Source organism: Pelmatolapia mariae, unplaced genomic scaffold, assembly GCF_036321145.2.
Source record: "Pelmatolapia mariae isolate MD_Pm_ZW unplaced genomic scaffold, Pm_UMD_F_2 NODE_ptg000369l+_length_55695_cov_1, whole genome shotgun sequence".
In the NCBI taxonomy this organism is placed as follows: Eukaryota; Metazoa; Chordata; class Actinopteri; order Cichliformes; family Cichlidae; genus Pelmatolapia; species Pelmatolapia mariae.
In genome coordinates this window covers 29,673-48,162 of record NW_027052057.1, presented here as the reverse complement: position 1 = coordinate 48,162, position 18,490 = coordinate 29,673, and the positions used below count along the sequence as shown (strand labels likewise).

General features: G+C 39.9%; 2 protein-coding genes across 2 annotated transcripts; both read right to left on the bottom strand.

Moving 5' to 3' along the window:
* Positions 1 to 4,267: 4,267 nt before the first annotated feature.
* LOC134623056 (cytokine-like protein 1) lies at positions 4,268 to 5,477 on the bottom strand. The gene is made up of 4 exons (XM_063468284.2): positions 5,276 to 5,477; positions 5,147 to 5,191; positions 4,654 to 4,800; positions 4,268 to 4,555 (listed from the first exon to the last, which is right to left on the bottom strand). The coding sequence occupies exons 1-4, from the start codon at positions 5,420 to 5,422 to the stop codon at positions 4,454 to 4,456; spliced, it is 441 nt and encodes a 146-aa protein (XP_063324354.1). The 5' UTR covers positions 5,423 to 5,477; the 3' UTR covers positions 4,268 to 4,453.
* A 688-nt stretch (positions 5,478 to 6,165) lies between these two features.
* Positions 6,166 to 18,291, bottom strand: LOC134623054 (limbin-like). The gene is made up of 23 exons (XM_063468282.1): positions 17,852 to 18,291; positions 17,090 to 17,162; positions 16,635 to 16,816; positions 16,453 to 16,509; positions 16,165 to 16,351; positions 15,970 to 16,070; positions 15,776 to 15,841; positions 15,497 to 15,631; positions 15,176 to 15,315; positions 14,670 to 14,994; positions 13,991 to 14,230; positions 13,637 to 13,812; positions 13,257 to 13,416; positions 12,982 to 13,158; positions 12,580 to 12,878; positions 12,117 to 12,291; positions 11,150 to 11,293; positions 10,706 to 10,933; positions 10,340 to 10,572; positions 10,153 to 10,240; positions 9,846 to 10,021; positions 6,956 to 7,057; positions 6,166 to 6,715 (listed from the first exon to the last, which is right to left on the bottom strand). The coding sequence occupies exons 1-23, from the start codon at positions 18,074 to 18,076 to the stop codon at positions 6,319 to 6,321; spliced, it is 4,086 nt and encodes a 1,361-aa protein (XP_063324352.1). The 5' UTR covers positions 18,077 to 18,291; the 3' UTR covers positions 6,166 to 6,318.
* Positions 18,292 to 18,490: the final 199 nt, after the last annotated feature.

Here is an 18,490-nt window from a genome sequence, read left to right as displayed (position 1 = left end):
TGTAAAACCCCGGCCCAATATTTATGATGCACAGTATTCTAGCATTTATATATATATATATGCACTGAACTTCCAATGGTCCAGCTGTGTTATACTTGTGACAGAGTTTAACCTGAGTTGGGTTAAGTGGATAAGACAGGACAAAGACACACTGTGGAACAGAGCCAGAGATTAATAGTAACAAATAATTAAATGCAGAGAGATGTATAAACACATGGTGAGTGACTGAGTGACTGAAGAAGAAACATTCAATACAACATAGGAATCCCCCAGCAGCCCACACCTATTGCAGTGTAACTAGGGGGGGATTCAGGGTCACCTGATCCAATCCTATCAATATACCGTATCAAAAAGGAAAGTTTTAAGCCTAATCTTAAAAGAAGAAGCAGAAGAAGAAGAGGGGCCTGAAAGCTGAAGGCTCTGTCTCTCATTCTACTTTTAAATACTCTAGGAACCACAAGTAAACCAGCAGTCTGAGAGTGAAGAACTCTAATGGGGTGATGTGGTACTCTGATGTCATTAAGATACAATGAGACTGATTATTAAAGAACTTGTATTTGAGTAGCAGGATTTTTAATTTCAATTCTAGATTTAACAGGGAGCCAATGAAGGGAAGCCAATAGCTATCGGAGAAATATGCTCTATTTCTACTCCCTGTCAGCACTCTTGCTGCAGCATTTTAGATTAACTGAAGGGTTTTCAGGGAGTTTTTAGGACAGCCTAATAATAATGAATTACATTAGTCCAGCCTAGAAGTAATAAATGCTGCACTGAACTAGTTCTTTAGCGACACTCTAAAATAATTTTATAGATATTGCTCAAATGGAAGAAAGCAGTCCTAGATATTTGTTCAAAATGTGCATTTAAGGACATGTCCTCATCAAAAAGGACTCTAAGGTTCCTCACAGTGTTACTGGAGGCCAGAGTAATGCCATCCAGAGTAAGCATTTGGCTAGAAACTGCATTTCTAAGATTTTCAGGGCCGAGTACAATAACCTCAGTTTTATCTTAATTTAAAAGCAGAAAATTTGAGGTCATCCAGGTCTTTATGTCTTTAAGACATTACTGTAGTTAACTAATTGGTGTGTGTTATCTGGCTTCATGGATAGATAAAGTTGGGTGTCATCTGCATAGTTACTACTGATACTGCCTAAGGGAAGCATGTATAATATAAACAGAACTGGTCCTAGCACAGAACCCTGTGGAACTCCGTAATTAACCTTAGTGTGTGAAGAGGACTCTCCGTTTACATGATCAAACTGGAGTCTACTAAATAGATATGATTCAAACCACTGCAACACAGTAACTTTAATATCTACAGCATGTTCTAATCGTTGTAATAAAATGTTATTGTCAACAGTATTGAACGCTGCACTGAAATCTACCAGGACAAGCACAGAGATGAGTCCACTGTCAGAGGCTGAAAGAAGATCACTTGTAACCTTCACTAAAGCTCTGAAACCTGATTGAAACTCTTCAAATAAACAATTCCACCGCATATGTTCAGTTAGCTGTTTTACAACTACTCTTTCAAGAATTTTTGAAATAAAAGCAAGGATGGAAAATGGCTTATAATTACCTAAGACGGATAGGTCAAGTGATGGCTTCTGAACAAAATGATTCAGAGAGTGATAATTGCTTAAAAAATACTGTAATTGAAAGATAAACAGCGTAAGACCCTTTAAAAGTGTTTCTCTAGTATTACTTTCATTCAAAGGGTAGGTTTAAAATGCACTTCTGTTCCAGATGTACAACATGTAGTATGATATAAGATGTAGAATTATAGGTCAATCAGCACCACCTTGTGACAGATCAGAGCACTGTCAAAATCCTTCTAAAGCTGAGACTTGACTATGAAACAAATGATAACTACCTATCAAGGATAAATTCAGTATCTGAATATTAAAACCAAAGTCCCTCCAAGTCTTAATGAATAGATTGACACTGTTAGGGGAATCTTTATAATGTAGAGGTTGACTTTCTTGCCAAACTCTAAAGGAGACACCTTTCTAAAGAAGTTGAAGAAATGGGTCGCCTTTATGTAAGCTGAAGAGAAAGCTACCTTTTTGTAAGAATGAAGTGCAATGCAGTATCCCACTTGTTCTGTTTTTCTTGTTATAGATTGCTAAATAAAAAGGTTTTTTTTAAAAAAAAGAGAGCGGGAGAGACAACACAGTCTAGATGTACTTATGACCAGCTGTTTTAGAGCTCAACAATGCACTGAACACATTAGGTAATCTCAGTCTGTAATGTTTAGAAATGCAAATCTAACAACAAGCTGGCACATAAGGCATCAGTAAACTCGGGACAAATTTAAAACATAATACTTTACACTTGCAACATCAGATACATCAATTACTCTAAAAAAATAAACAAAAAAGCAAAGCTAGATCAGAATTTCAGACTCCTTTGGAATAGTATTGATGTATTGATGTCAAATAGAAAATTCAAGAGATAAATACTTCACTAGAATTTTTAACTGGTTTCTTTCATGAAGCATGTTGCTGTTTTGGTCATTCTTTCTGTGACTCGACAGTGAAAGAAAAGAGCAACTTTGTCATGTAAAAATAATTAAGCCTCTTGTCTTTTGTCAAAAAAATTACAATGAGAATGTCTAATAGGTAACGCTGTACCTTACAGGTCATTTCAAGCACTCCATTTTATTTTTACACTGACATGAATGGAAACCAAGGACTTGCATCGCCACAGAGGCCAGCGTTCAAAACACCATGACCTCATCCAAAATGACTCATAAAGCAGATCTATTTATAATTGTTTGAATGACATCCAAGCTGTAATATAGGGTCCTGAGAAAAGTGCTGTACACATAAAAAGCAAAATTTCAGCCTGTGATGAGAAAACCGTTTCACACTTTGAAAAATTTATGTGAAAATTGGACAATTTTTTCTTGTATGTTTTAGCTTTGAAAGGTCAACAAATCCCTGAATTCTTTTCTGTCTGTCTGTATAAATTAACAAAAGGAGGAAATTTTCTGTAGGTTGGTTGTGTGGTTTCGGCAACAGAGGGCAGCAAAGGCCACAACTAATCCGGGAAGCACAGCCTTGAAAGCCCTAGATTTCATTTCAAAACACATCCACCACTTACTGAAGAGACAAATGACACAGTGGTAACTCAATACAGAACAGATTAAAATAAAAAACAAATGCTTTCTAATTAAGTTAAATTAATCAATAACTGTCAAGAGCTGAATGAAAAATAAGTTAAGAGTATGAATAATGTTTTCAGGGAGGGCTCCTCTGCTGACTCACCCTCCAGTTCTTTTCTTTTTTCTTTATAGTCCCTTCTTTCCAAAAACAACTGGCAGACATTTTTTTAATAACTCTGAAGAACAAATCAACAAGGGCATGAACTCGGATACATAAAGAGAGGGTTTATTGCATATGTGGGTAATCATGGGTAAGCACTCATAAAAGGCAGTGAGTTTCTCTCTCTGACAGTGATACATCTATTATTTTACATTCAGTCTGCTTAAGGCTGTTGATCCATGATATTCATTCAGCATGAGTACAAGCAGCAGACCTGACACAACTCTTTCAAACCCTATCAGAAGGAACATACTGTACAAGCATCGCTTAGATATCTGTTTCTTGCATAACACTTTCCCCACCATGTTCAGGTCTTCAGATGTTTAAAAAATGCTTTACAGTGCTCCCTCAAATACATGTTTGTCAGGCTACAGGTTGCGACAACAACGATATATTTCTCTTAATGACACGCGGAGCTTTGATCAGCCCTCGTAAGTAAGCAGCGGTTAAGGCTGGCTCCCTTGGTTTGTTATTTCAAGGTTTTCATCGGCATGGTTGGCATTCAGCAAATTTCCTGTGGAAAGTTCTGCACTCCTTGCTGGAATGTAGCCATGCATGTCCAATAACATGAGCGTGTACCCAACTGGGTACAGTGTGAAACAGCACTGCATGCACTACAAAAGCCTTATGATGTGTTTATGCTGCATCTGATACACTTTAGTATGTGGTGTTTATGGTGCATGTTCTACCATTCTACGTGTTCTCCAAAAGTTGATTCTGTTCATCTGGACATAGCATTTTGTGGGAGAAACGTTTCGTCACTCATCCAAGTGACTTCTTCAGTCTCAGCTGACTGCAGGTTTCCCCAATCTTAATCAGTTCCTTGTGATTAAGGAACTGACCTCCCAGCCCATTGTTCCTTCAGTGGGCTGGTTTCAGTCATTATGCAAATGTACTGTTTATAAGATTGGGGAAACCTGCAGTCAGCTGAGACTGAAGAAGTCACTTGGATGAGTGACGAAACGTTTCTCCCACAAAACGCTACGTCCAGATGAACAGAATCAACTTTTGGAGATTTACTTTCCTGGATGATTGAGAATGCATCAAGACATTCTACGTGTTGTTACTGTGGTATTTATATGAATGTAACAGCCCAGTGTATGCCCAGATATCTATGTTTTTGTTGATCATCTGTCCTCTTGGAGCAGCTGAAGCCTGTCCTCTGCATAGTAAGGGCTGGTGTTTCCAGTATCAATAGCCTGGCAGTCGTCTGTGAAAAACACCAAGTCCTGCCAAGAAACAAGAAACAAGAAACATGTGGTGTAGCTGCTCTACTTGAAAACATAAAAGCTCAAAAAGAAACCCACACACACTGCGGAGTGCTTACCCGATAACAGATTCTGGTGATGATGCTGTAAAGGTTCTGGATTTTGCGCTTCAGCAGAACCATTCTGGGTTTCTCTCTGCAGTACTGGTTGGGATGGTTCAACACCACGTAAAGAAAGTCACGGAGCTTGGTAGTGATGCAGGAGTTCTGGAGTGATGAAACAAGTATTTACATTCAATCTCCAAGAGAAATACTTCCAGTTTTTTGATTCTTCTTTTCTTTTCTTTTCTTTTTTTGCACAGCACCGCTGTCAAACTGCAAACATCTGCACATCAGGTCAAATCAAAGCTTAAGATTTTGTGCCTCGGGCATTCTCAATGCACATATCCAAACTGTACAAATTTGTCACAGGAAATATTTGTCGTGTGCCAGTTTAACAGAGTGGGCGACAAATAGTCAGTTGATTTTGTATTAAATTGATACATTTAGCGCTTCATTTACTGGGAAATTATACAGTAAAAGAAAATGAATATTTAAAAAATTAACAACTTACATGCACGTCCAGGAAGATGGTAGGCAGAATCTCAGCGCACGTTTTCTGCAACCCAGCAAGCATGAGCGTTTAGATAAATAACTGGTGTCATCAAGATGCCAAAAACGCCACAAACGTAGACTCTCTTACCGTGCGATGAGAAGTGTGTATTTTATCCAGCAGCGTCATGATTTCTTTGCTCAGGTCGAGAGCTCTGGAGTAGCAGGTCGGAGGTGTGCACTCCGACAGCCACACGAGGCTGGAGAGGCACAGGAGAGCTGCGAGTCCCAGCTTCATGTCGGATAACGCTCAGCAGACGGCGATACTCAGGACTGGACTGGTACAGCCTGTCAAGTAGTACAGAGGAGGGCCGGCTGCTGTTTTAAGGATGGAGTGGAAGAAAAAAAAACACGTAGGATGACGTGGAGGAGCAGCACAGCTCACACACACACACACACACACACACACACACACACACACACACACACACACACACACACACACACACACACACAAAAACAAAAACATTTGGGATCTTCTGCGTTCTGGAGAGCAAATCAGCCATGTCCAAATAACAGCGGTGACTGATTTCTCCCTGCTGACAATGGACGGACGGATTTTGCGGTGTTTTCTGTCCTACTGCCCGTCATTACGTAAAAGCAAGATATTAATGAGAGGCTATTAATCAAAGACGAAAGTCAGCCACTTTGTACATGCAGTCACGAAGTTCATTAGTAGAAATCACAGGTGTGCGTGTGAATAACTTAAAAAAAAACAAAAAAAACCCCGCTGTTTGGAAACTTTGTATCCGTTTGTCCAATGTAGGGTTTTTAACACAGATGTTTGAAAGTAGCAGCTTTCTCATTAGCACACAAGGTTTCACTTTGGCCTGTCCCTTTCTCCTATTATTGATTAGTGAAGTTTTGCCTTTTGGGAAGATGTTTAGGACAAGGCCGTGACATAATAATTTATTACTCAACCAGTCATTTCTGACCAGCTTATTAGCAATCTGAATTATTGAGAAGACAGGGAGAAATGACTGGAAACAACTTAAGCCAGCTGATTTTATTAAAAAATAAAACAAAGTCAGATGATATAAACACTTTGTGAAGTACCAGATTTTTTTTTGGAGCATGATCATATATAAAATACCATCCTCATTAAAAAAAATAATACAAAAGGCAAGACAAATTTCAAGGTAGGTTTGTTGGGGCCACTGAACCTTTCTTCAGATTGAGGAAATTCCTCTTCCTTTTTCTATTTGGGACGTCTACACTGTTACATGATTCAGGTGGATCCCGAAACACAAACAGCCTTTCCCCGGTTGCTGGGCTCCCCGGCGCACAGCAAGCAGAGGCTGAAGTCGTGTGTTCCTCTGCTTCCTTTACCGTGTCCACGACTTCTTCTCTTCCACTGTCGCTCTGCTGCTCTTTAACAGGCAGCCCAGATTTATAAAGTGGCTGCTGTGCTTCGCTACAGCTGTTCTTCTTTCCCTTCTCCTTAGTCAGCAGCGGTGCAGTATCCCCTTGAAGCACAAGACCGGACCTGGGGAGCAGTTTTTCCATCAGACTTTGCCTCTTTTCCTGGAGTCTGTGAGATTTGGAGGACAAAGGAGCTTTTGTTAGCAGGACTAGAGTGTTAACGCGCTTACCTCATGCGTGTGGTCACCGCAGCCAAACCATGCAATCCGACAGGCAGATTTCACTTCAATTTAAGGATCTGACAGTAATATCTGGTGACCACTAAACTACAAATTAGCCTTGGCTGTAGTGTAACATGAAGTCTTTATATGGTGGTTGGTAGAAGAACAAAGAAATGTGTTTAACTCACCCCTCTTTATCCACAGCACAACTTGGAATATTCAGCATATTTTTATGCACCACATCTTCTCTCAGTTTGACAGGAAGAACTCTGTTCAGCTCCTCAGCACACCTAAACAAAAAGTCACCAACAGAATACAAAACTGTCAGCTGCTTTACAAAGTCTGCAGACAACTGGTTTAATAAAACAATTCCTAACTATTCACACACTGTAATAACTCATTAGTTTTGTGATCTCACATTTAGAGAAAAATGATATGAATATTTTATCTCCTTCGTAGTAGGGTACAACATGTTAAGCTGGGCAGTTTAATTAATAAATCCGGATAAGTCTAACTGAAAAAACCTTTAGGAGAATTACTATATTTTTAAGATTGCCTTCAAAACACAGAGTCGGTCTTAGGTAGCCAGTCTTTATTTTGACAGTAAACAGTGCAAGTCTTCTGGTTTCTCTGTACTTGTGACACTTCATGGACAATATCTGTCAAAATGCAAATGAGTCATCAACAGGGTTTTGTAATGGGGGGACTATATGTGTTACATTAGATATGCAGCGAGCAGATGACATGGACAGAACCTCTGAACACCTACCTATGGATTTAATACAGTATGCTATGTAAAATCCATTTGGGGCTCAAATAATTCTCCTACACTGTAGGTATATTATGATGAATAAGGTGATTTTCAAGTTGCCAAAACTGCTGTTTCAACATGAAAGTCTAAAATCAACATGAACAGTGAAAAGCCAAGAAAACTCAAAACAGCCATTGAACCAAGCTGCCTCAGGCTTTGTAGTATTTTGAGTTTTGTCAACATTTGCTTTTTTGCAGTGTATTAAAGCAAACTGTAGTATTGGATAGAGGGAAATTTAAAGCCTGACCACTTTGGAGCAACTTGATTGGTTTATATTAGTTTCCAATTTAGCAAAAGACACTGACAAATCAAGGGAGACATTTGTCCTCAGAACAGCAGACATAACTACCAAATCTTCAACACAGGAGTTCACTGACTATATGTGTGTATAAATAATGTTTAAATATGAGTCAAAAGATCAGATTTCAGATAATTTTTGGTACTCTGAATGATGTTAGTGTGAACATATATTTCTAATATGGCTCTCAGGAACACAGCTTTGGCTTGGAGCACACAAGCCCCGCCTATCCACCGTGTTTATGAGGGGCAGCCAATGGAAAGAGTGCTGGCTTCTTGGGATGATGGTCTTAAAGGGAGAAGAGCCGAAAGGGCTCCTTTCAGACAGAGGGGCAGCACTAAAGGCCCAGTAAGAATTATTTTGAACTGTAAATCATGCAAAGCTACTGTAGCACAGTCCAGCAAATAAAATAGGGAGCTAAAAATGAATATAATAGTCACTGTTAAAATTAAACAATACTATATACATGAATTCTCTTTTGAATAAACTAAAACAGCTGTTAAGAATTGGTGAACTCCATTCTCCAAACAAAAAGCAGAAACAAAAGAACTAATGAAAAGAAAAACACATGTCTTGCATATTGTTCCAAACTTTTCACTCCCTTGTCCTTTGGCCAGAAGCTCAGATCCAAAGCATGAGGCATCATTCATCAGTAAAATAATCCAGACTCAGCGGGGTGCAGACAAAACTGTTCCAGTGCACCAGGACAAGAGGGGAAATTAAATGATGAGTAAAATCATTTATCTCTCCATCTTGGCTCAGGGAAAACAGCTTTTGTTATTTACATTTAAGACAATACACAGAGATGGTTGTGTTTCAACTGGCTGCTAGGAAAACACAGAGTTTTGTTTCTTCTCAAATAAGTGACTTCAAATATATTTTCTTAAAAAACAGAACTTGAACTGTTGAGACTGGCTATGTACTAGCAGAAAGAAAAAAAGAAAAACAAAACATTATCATTTCCTTAGCAAGACTAGACCAACTTGTTGTTGGGTGACCAACTTGTTGTTGCATGTTAGGTTATGTACATTAGCTGGAGACCCAACTTAAAACTAAGGATTTTAAATGATGAGAAGTAATTTCATCTAACTTCATTTAACTTCATTAAATGAAGTAATCACTCAGCCAAACAAGGAACAAACAATCTTTAGAGTTTTAGTAAAAGAGCATGACACACATTAAATACTGCACAGCTATAATAGATAAAGCCAAGAGTCAAACTAATAGCATTACGCTCCAATATGTCAAATTTAAATTTCCTCAAAGAATTTCACTGCCTAATGTTATGGCCCTGATAAAAAATTTATACGTTTTATTGCTCAATCAAGATTGGTGACTGCACTTGACATTCTGTTGCTTTCTTGTGAGTCATCTCCTCCATTGGCCCTTGTGCTGGACTGAACCAGTGTCCCAGCCTCATGTGTGAATCAGACTGAATCTGTAATTTACTCACCTGCTTAAGAGAGCCCCCAGGCTCTTAGGATGTACTCATTATAGGTATGCTACAAAGCCCGAGCACGTTTGACCTCCAAAGTCCAGCTGTGTGTAGTGATTGCTGTGTACAGTGCCTGATAACGGTTAAGTGTAGCATACCTGATTCAGTATACCCATTTCCAAAATCAATGAAAACACAAAAGTTCTTTCATTGTGTTTTCTGCTGCGTTTGGCTATGTTGTTAGCATATGTATTAATTTCACTCAATAAAGATTGCAATTTTGTTGTCAACCATTTCTACCTGCTCATTTACACCACTTCCCTTTTCCCTAGCAAACTGTAGTGGTTATGTTATTCTGTTCAGATGTTCCTTCAGGAAAAAAAAAGTTGATTATCTCTTTGACAGAACTCTATTTACTGTTACAATATAATAAGATTCACTCTCATAAGTCAAATGCACTGAACACTGTTGACAGATGACGTATGAACCTCCAGATTCTTATAAAAGGATAGAAACTCAGAACCTGGTTCTTACCCTGGGTGTTCCTGTTCTGCAGACCCTGAGGGAGGGTGCTGCTTGGGGCACAGGGCATCACTGATTGAAAGGAGTTCACTTTCAGGCAGGGTTGGGAGAAGGAGACGTAGGGCCTCCAGGAGAACCTCTGTAGACACATGACACCGCTTGACCAGCTGACATGCAAAGTCCAGATCCTGTAATGAAGAGCAGTGCAGAGTATTCGTTAGCACACATTTTGACTGAACTAAGTGGTACAAACTTTTGATTGTTTTTATTACACATATTATCCAAACACTTATCATGAAAAAAAAAAAAAAACTGAGACCTGGTCACAGTTTGCATACAGTCTCTTGAGCTCCATTTGTTCTTTTAAATCTTCCATGCTTTGACTCTTGGCAGTCATTAAGTGAAACCTGAAAACATCAGAGTTTCCACATTGTGAAATGGAATGGCTTGTATCAACACCCCCAAAATCCTCATTGCTCTCTAAATAATGCTGAATAACAGCTTACCTCTCAGCCATCAGTGAAGTAACCTGCTCACGCTTATAAAGTGCATCCTGAAGGATGGCGGCCATCCTGCAATCTGTCTGCAACTGAAACACGGTTTCTTGCTCACGGTTCTCATCTCCCACACCAGAGTCCTCCTGATGTGTTTTACTTGACTTTATAGCGGGCTGAGACATCTGCAGGCTGTCCAACTTTGTTCTTTCCTCCTGAAGCTGTTGCTCTGCTTCCTCTAGGCCCTGTGGCAAAAGTCAAATAGACCTTCAAATAATCATGTCTCAGAAGAAACCCAAAAATTAAAGATAAAAATGAAAAAACCTCAGGAGCTTCAGGAGAGAAGCAGCCACCACACACAAGTCAGATACTACCTACCAAGCAGTGGCTTTGTATACTCTGAGCCATGTCTTGTCTCTCCAAATGTTTCCTTTCTTTGAGCTGTTGAACAAGCAGGCTATGGAGAGTCAGCATTGCTCTGCAGGTCTCCAAAACTTTGGTTCGCCTCTCAGCCTTCTGGTAATGGATGATAGCCATTTGCACAGCCAGGCTGTCTGCCTGAGAGTGCAGATCATCTTCTCTCTCATGCTTCATCTCCTCCAACACCTGCCATATTGAGAACGGATGATTTTCAGTCATCTGGTATAAACTCAAAACCTACTGATGCACAATTTTGATGTTAAACTCAAACTGTCTTCAAGACTTATGGTTTTCTTTGCTCTGTGAATTTCCTGGATCACTTTGACATGCTGTAAAAATACAGGATGATCATAAATCAACTTAAAAATCAATTATCATCAAGGTTTTAGGAAACAGCTATACCTTGCTCATTATACTGCTCTCCATCTCCTTCTCCCTCTCATATAGTTGAATCCTATCCTTAAGCTTTTTCTGGAAAAGCTGCAGGTCGGATGTGTCTGCTTTCTGTCTGGCCTCACTGGTTTTCCCCTTGGATTGTGTATTCATCTGCAAAAAGCCACAGTATCCAGAAGGTGGTTGGGAAAGAACTCCAAGCTCACTGTCATGACGTGATCAGAAATAAAGCCACTCTGTGGATCCCCTTTATAATTTCTCAATAACAATGTACACTCATCCAGCAGCCACACAATTGAGGATTACAGCAGTGTGGTTTTCCACTGGCCGTTTTCTCTTATTCATATGAGAAAACATTAAAAGCATCATTATCTCTAGCTGTAGCTTAATGGGGGTCAGTTTCTTACTTTGAGTTACCTTAAGAATATTATAAAGAGATTCAAAAACAAGAAGATATTAATGCATACTGAATAAACATGGAACAAAAAAAATTCCCATGGGAAAAATGTCATGAACTGACTCAAAAGAACTTATCAATACCAGAATGCATAAAGGCCTGGTAATGAAAATGAGATGAGTACTTGCTTTACCACCACATTACATGCTTCCATAAAACGATGCATGCTTTGATCAGCGTTTCCCAGGGAAATTTAATTCAGAGCATTGCCTGCAGTTGAAAAACTGCAGTGCAAAGAAGCTAAATTGTTTAGCCATACTACTTTAGCTAATGCCTTTTAAAAGACGTGGGGGAGAAATCTATGATTTATGTTGATTTAATTTTAAGTTTAGTGAATAAGGCAGGAAAAAAAAAACCCCACCCAATCCATCCATCCTTTTAACCACTTTCCAATTCAGGGTAGCAGGAACTTTTTTTCAAACTATGAAATGAATGACAATCAGTACAATATGCAATTCTATACAGCAACATTTTAAGAGCATTTAAAATGAACTGAGTAACATGTGATTATATACGCACCATCTGTTTCTCGCTCTCCTTCCTCCAAGCTGCCAGAGCACACAGAAGTTTAGTTCTGGCGACAGCGTGTGGCATCACCAGACAGCGATCTATCACAGAGAGACATTTCTGAAACTCCAGTTTCATCTTTAGCCTGTCATCTTCAGACAGAGTTAGCTGGGACAAACACAAACACCTATGACAGAAAGGAAAAGAGCAAAGTGACAGGTGAACCAGTTTGACTCTTCTAAACTTACTGGGTACCATTATCCAATGTAAATATTATTTATAAAAGATAAAAAGTTCCTTGGAAGTAAACAGTGTGTGGCATCTGCTACCATTGCAGCTGCTTTAAGAATTCCCACCTGCTATCATCCTAAACTTGTGGAACCAGTTTGTTGTTTCTTTCTTTGATTTTCCATCTTCTACTGGGACCGCATACACAATCTTTAGTTTCTGAAATCAGAAAAATTGCCTCACTGACCTGAAGAAATCTTTGCAGCGTGTCCTAAGTGCCTTCTGCTCCTGTAGCTCTTTCTCCATGTCTTCCTTCAGAGCCTCCCTGGTGGAGCTGAGAATACGCAAGGCTGCCTTGCCTTCCTGGTGCAGTCTTTCCTGACCCACCAGGAGAGCACTCGCTCCCTGTCCTGATCCTTGCCCTGGTTCCATTTGCAGCGGAAAGTCTTGTTCTCCTGGAGGCAAGAGGGCTAATACAGCCTGAGCTGCAGAAGGTTGGATGGCTTTGATGTCTGCTATGGCACCCTGGATCACACGCATGGTGACCTAAAGAACAGGTATGAGATCAGCCTCACTTCATATTTGTGCAACTTCATGTCTCACATGAGAAAATTGACACACAAAGTGATGTGAAGTCTGAGTGTGGCACCTTGCGGATGTCTGCAGCAGCTTCCTCATCCAGGTTGTTGATAAGCTCTGCTAGCTCCAAGCTGTGAACTGTCAGTAAATTCTGCCAACAGTGCAGATGCTGTCCTACCTCTATCCCTCCCTCCAGACCCTTGCACATGTTCGACAGGTCCTTCTGTCTCTGCTTGTGGACCGTCACCTGTACAAGGCAATAAAAAAGGATTTCATTTTTCAAATGGAAATACCTTGCAAAACAGATATTTTTACAATGGCCTGTGTACATCCACTTCTGCTCACCATGTCAGATATGAGCTCCCTCCTCTTCTTAATCAGTCCGCAATGCATGGCTCTCCTCTCCTGCTTCAGTGCCTCATCCAGCCTCTGTCTCAGCATAACCAGCTCTTTCTGAGCCTTCTCCTGCAGGTGGTCGATCTGCACTGCAGGCAGTTTGCTCCCTCTGGTGGAGAAGGGAGCAGAGTACCATAGTGAAACTGTAGCATAGTGTACTTGTATTTGTAGATATCAACAAGATTTTTAAAAACACTAGAGCATTTATGTCCCTGAACTTTTAGATACTGCATATTTTGTTTTGTATATGTCCCATAATTACCAGACATGTTTCAGTTATTTTTTTATTAAGACGCAGAAACATTTTTTTTTTAACAATTGGCACCAACCGCCTGATGTAAGTGAACCAGCTGTCCAAGTTGCTGGAGGTGCTGGAGAAAGTGTCAGAAATCAGGCTGTTAAGGCTGTGGAGGCTGTGCACCAGAAACTTCCTCTGTGCGCTGCGTTCAGCTAGCACATAGCGCAGATTGGCAAGGACTACATCCAGCACCTCCTCTAGCTGATCCTGGATAAAAACAAACAAAAACAAAACAACAACTTTATGAATTCATTGCTATTTACATTCTTTGTGTTTCATGTTAATGTTTCACCACAAGTGTAGATGTATGCATATCACAACATTTTTCTTTAAACAGGCATGACAATTAAATGATAACCCAACTCAACAGGCTCTGACTGTTCACCTGACAAGTAAAGTATTCGTGCTGAAGATTCTTGGCTGTGCTCTTCTCCAACTCTCCCATCCTGGTGGCCTCCTCCAGTTCCTCTGAGAAAATCTTGTGCAGCTCCACCCGTCGCCACTCAATGATCTGCCTCTGGAGCTTTGCTGAGGCCTCTTCATGACGAACCAATAAGATGCGTTGAAGCTGACTCTGGCTCAACTTGTGCAGCTTCTCCAGGAGGACACTACACTGAAGAAGTTCCTGAGATTTCAAGATTTCAAAATTAATCTTAAAGTTGTGAAAGTGAAATCTTTCTTCTAACACGTTTATATTTATTTTATTCATAGAAACTTTCATATTCTGGAACAGCTGTTGTACTTGCGGTGCCTCTGCCATAGTGGTTTAAGGATTACATTTCAGTCAGCCCTTGATGGCTGGGGTCCCCCATCACAGCAGGTAGCTCTACATGTTTAAGTTGGCAGTTTTACGGCAGATGCCCTACACCCTACTACACTACAGAGCTATACGAGCTGCCAGTGTGACTGAACAGTTAAAAACAAAACTAGTATATACACCTTGATTCAGAACAGATTTCTTCCTTTGTCCAATTTCATAAACACTGACCTAGTAGTTTTTTGTGTAATCCCAAAATGCTAACATCCTTGGCAGAGTTAACAATGCAAAAACAGATTGTTACTACCTGTTGATCTGCATGTTGACACAGCAGCTCAGCCTGGGCCTTCTCAGCAGCCTCTCTGCAGTGCTCTGCTTCCATTTCTTCCCGAGTCTCCAGGTTACACTGACCAGCCAAGGCAACCATGCGAGCCCCTCGCTCCTCCTTGAGCCGTCCCTCCATGCCTAGCAGCTGCCCGTGAAGCACACTAAGCAGCCTCTCCTGGGCTTGAGCACTGGCCTGGCCCTGAGATTGAAGTCTGGCAAGCAAGGAGGACATCACGTCCTTGTAAATCTGAATCCGGACGGCTTCCAGGTTATTGGTGGCATGTAGCAGTGAAGACATTTCAAGACTAAAGAGATAAAACACATGATAAACAGAATAAGGTGGTATGTTGCAGGTATTGATTTTGACATAATGTAGAAAAAGGAACAACTTTACAGTAACACAATTAACGATTCATTTTTGTACTAATTGTTTTTTGGTATTGTTCCATAAATGGAAATTAAGTCATGCTGAGCTGATCTACTCACTTTTCCAAAGCCCTGTACATGTTCTGTGGATCCTCCAGAACCATGGTGTCCACAATCTTGTCTTCAAATGTTGCCTCATCCTTGACTGTCTCACTCAAGTTGGAGTCTGCAAACTCAGGGTCTGAATCACTTCTGTTTCTCTGAAGCAAAAGAAACACCATACGGCAGAATGAAGATGAAGAACAAAACAAAAGAACATATACAGACATTATTATGCAAATGAAATATATTGCAATAAGCATTGTTATAGCAACTGCATTTAAATTGTTCATGGTCAATATTACACTTTATCATTAGGTTTAAGAGATGAACTTGTGATACCCTTTTTTGAAAAAGATTCAGTCTAGTTCTGAGGCCTATCACATTTATGGCCAGAAACCCCAGCAGCAGCAGCACCATGGTGACAAAGAACCCAGCAACAAATCCAGCAAAATGAACACCGTGGTTAGGATAGATCTAAAAGAGAGACATATATGTCACACTTACAATTAAGTCCCTTTTATGAGCACGATAAATATAACACTGAAGAAATGACAACAATAAACAACTTGTGCTGTCATGTAGATTTTGTTACAAATTAAGGCGCTGCCCCAAACTTACCCTGTCTGTGGAATTCATCCTCAGCGTTAGATTAGCCCTTAATGGGCCAAACATGCTGACATCATTCTGTGGAACCAAGAAAGAAATAAACAACCAGGTTAACAGGGCTGGAAATGACCTTATTATCCTGCAAATTAGGATCTAGAAAGCTTTGGTTTGAAAGTGTTGCCAATTAGGAAGATTGACAAAAGTACCTGTGAGGCATTAGAGAAGGTGAGAAAAGCTGGAAGGTCAAGGACTTCGCTCTTTTGACTCCTTACGTGAGCAGTATAATTGAGAACAACTTGAGATCCAGCTAAGTGAGCAAAATAAACATATCAACTGCCGAAGCAGCATGCAAACATAGTCTGGCTAAAAATAATCTTAAACATCCTCATTCCCAAACATACCCAACAACGACTCAATGGCAAATGTCTGGTAGCCTCTTTCCACAACCCTGCCTTCAGATTTTAGAGGTACTAATCCTGAAATCGAGTCCCGGATAGCCACCTGAGATAGGTTGGTGCCACCCACAGGGCCCACGTTGCGAACCAGCAGAAAGAACGTCAACTGAGGGGGATCAGTGTCAAGCTTCACCTTGGTCACATGATTGAAAAATAAACTTATATCAGGTTAATTGGTTCATTAAATGTGCATCTATCAAAGGGTTTTAAATTCTTTCAATATTGCTGATGTACCTGTGCACACTTGTGAAATTTTACCCCAAATGCAGCTGGAGGCACCACACTCTGAACCTGCAGGATTATAAAAAAGAAAAAAAAAACCCAAAACAATATATATTTAGTTTCTTCCAACACAATAATCTTTTCCTTTGATTTTTTTTTTGGAATAGTTTAGTAATAATCATGTAGAAACATACCTGAGGCAGCGAGTGGCCCAGGTTATATCTGGTGAGGGTGCTTCTGCTGTTCCTGAGGTGCAAGCCATTTGATACATAGGGAAATGAAGAGTAAAAAGAGTGTCCCCACGGACCAGCAGGAGCTGAAGAAGCGAGAGGGCCCCTCCCGAAAAATGCTTTAGCCACACCAATTTCCATTGTACCTGTCAGGTAAATGTGTATACATGGTGCTTGAACAGCTTGAAAAAAGCAGCTACAAAAGCTGAAAGAGAGCCTGTATATCACACATTCCCCAAGCAAAACTATTACAGCGTTCATTATGGAAATTTACACTCAAATGAACAACACAAATGGGTAAAAAAAGCACAACCAAACATTATTTTTCACATCATGGAGTAAGGTACAGTTGAATCAGCATATTATTTCATTATTTTAAAAGTTATTTTCTGTGTTATTGGCTAAGAAAAAGCACAAACCATCCTTTCTAAGTAATGGCTCTGCTGATTGTCCGCCTGGGTCATGTTGTATTGAATCCATACTGGCAAGGATCTGATGGGATAAGAGCATTAAGAGGTACACATGTATTATATTAAATATGTAATTATGTTATGGCCAGCAGTTATGGTCAGAGGTTTACACGCACTCATCATGATAGTGATTGTCATGGTAATTTTTTAATGATTTATTTTCACCGCTCTTTTTAAAGGGTGGAATATTTGCATACATATTTAATGATTTGGTAGAATTCTCCTTTTCAGATCTTCACTGAGTCCCTTGGACTTTCCCATTGTTCTGAGCACTGATCAATCCATGAGTGGTATCAAACAAATCCTTTTTATGGTGTTAAAAAGAAACTAACAGTTGTAGTCAGTCATGATCACCAAGGAGAAGGATTAGAGAAAATCCAACATAAATTCAAACTTGTGCACATAGTTCTTGTTTTTTAGAGCCATTGAAGATGGAGCGGTACCATCATTCCACCAGTTCATAGAAATCATTAAAAGCCCCCAAATTACCATGAAAGTCAAGCTTATGATGAGTGGATGTAAACTTACGACTGTAACTGTAAAAACGAAAACAAAACAACAACAACAAACAAACAAAAACAAGGGTTTGTTACGAAAGAACGGTTTATTTATTTATTTTGATGATGCGAGTCAATCTATTGGTTGCTAAATTTAATTTGAAGGCTAACAGCGAAACAAATACCATTGACTTTTTACCACTGAGCAACTCACCCTATGTTTCTCAGGGAAAGAAGATGTTGTGTGCCATGATGTACTCAGGGCAGTGCCGTTATAACAAGACTGGTTTCCAGTTGTGTCCTCCAATACACCGGTGCGCCTTGTTACATCGGGACAGCAACGTGAATATAAAAAGGCTGGAGAAAAACACGATACTTCGATATTTAAGAAGTATATACATATTGCGACCCTCTCCACGGTAAAGTGTACCCGAAGCATTCGTGACTTGGTGTGCTACCACCGAGGGAAGCCGCTAGCTAACTGTCTGCACTTCACTGTGCTGTGGCGACGAAAACATTTCTCTAGCTTTTCTTGAGAAACACCTAATGTAACAGCGTCTCCGGTGTTCAAGAACGTCGTCCTTGAATTTTAACATATACGGAGAAACGGCATACGCCGTTTCAACGATTTATAGACCTAAACAAAGTCAAGCTTCATAATAACCGCTACTGCGGAAAAACTTCGGAAAACATCTCCAAAACTTGGGAAGAACTGTTTAACTCCAAGAAAGTCAAGAGGAACAAAGTACACTGGATAGTTTCCGGTCTGTGGTTTCAAAATAAAAGAAAATAGCAGCCTAAAATCAAATACTTTTATAGCGCTAGAAAAAACCCACATATGTTAAGAAACTTT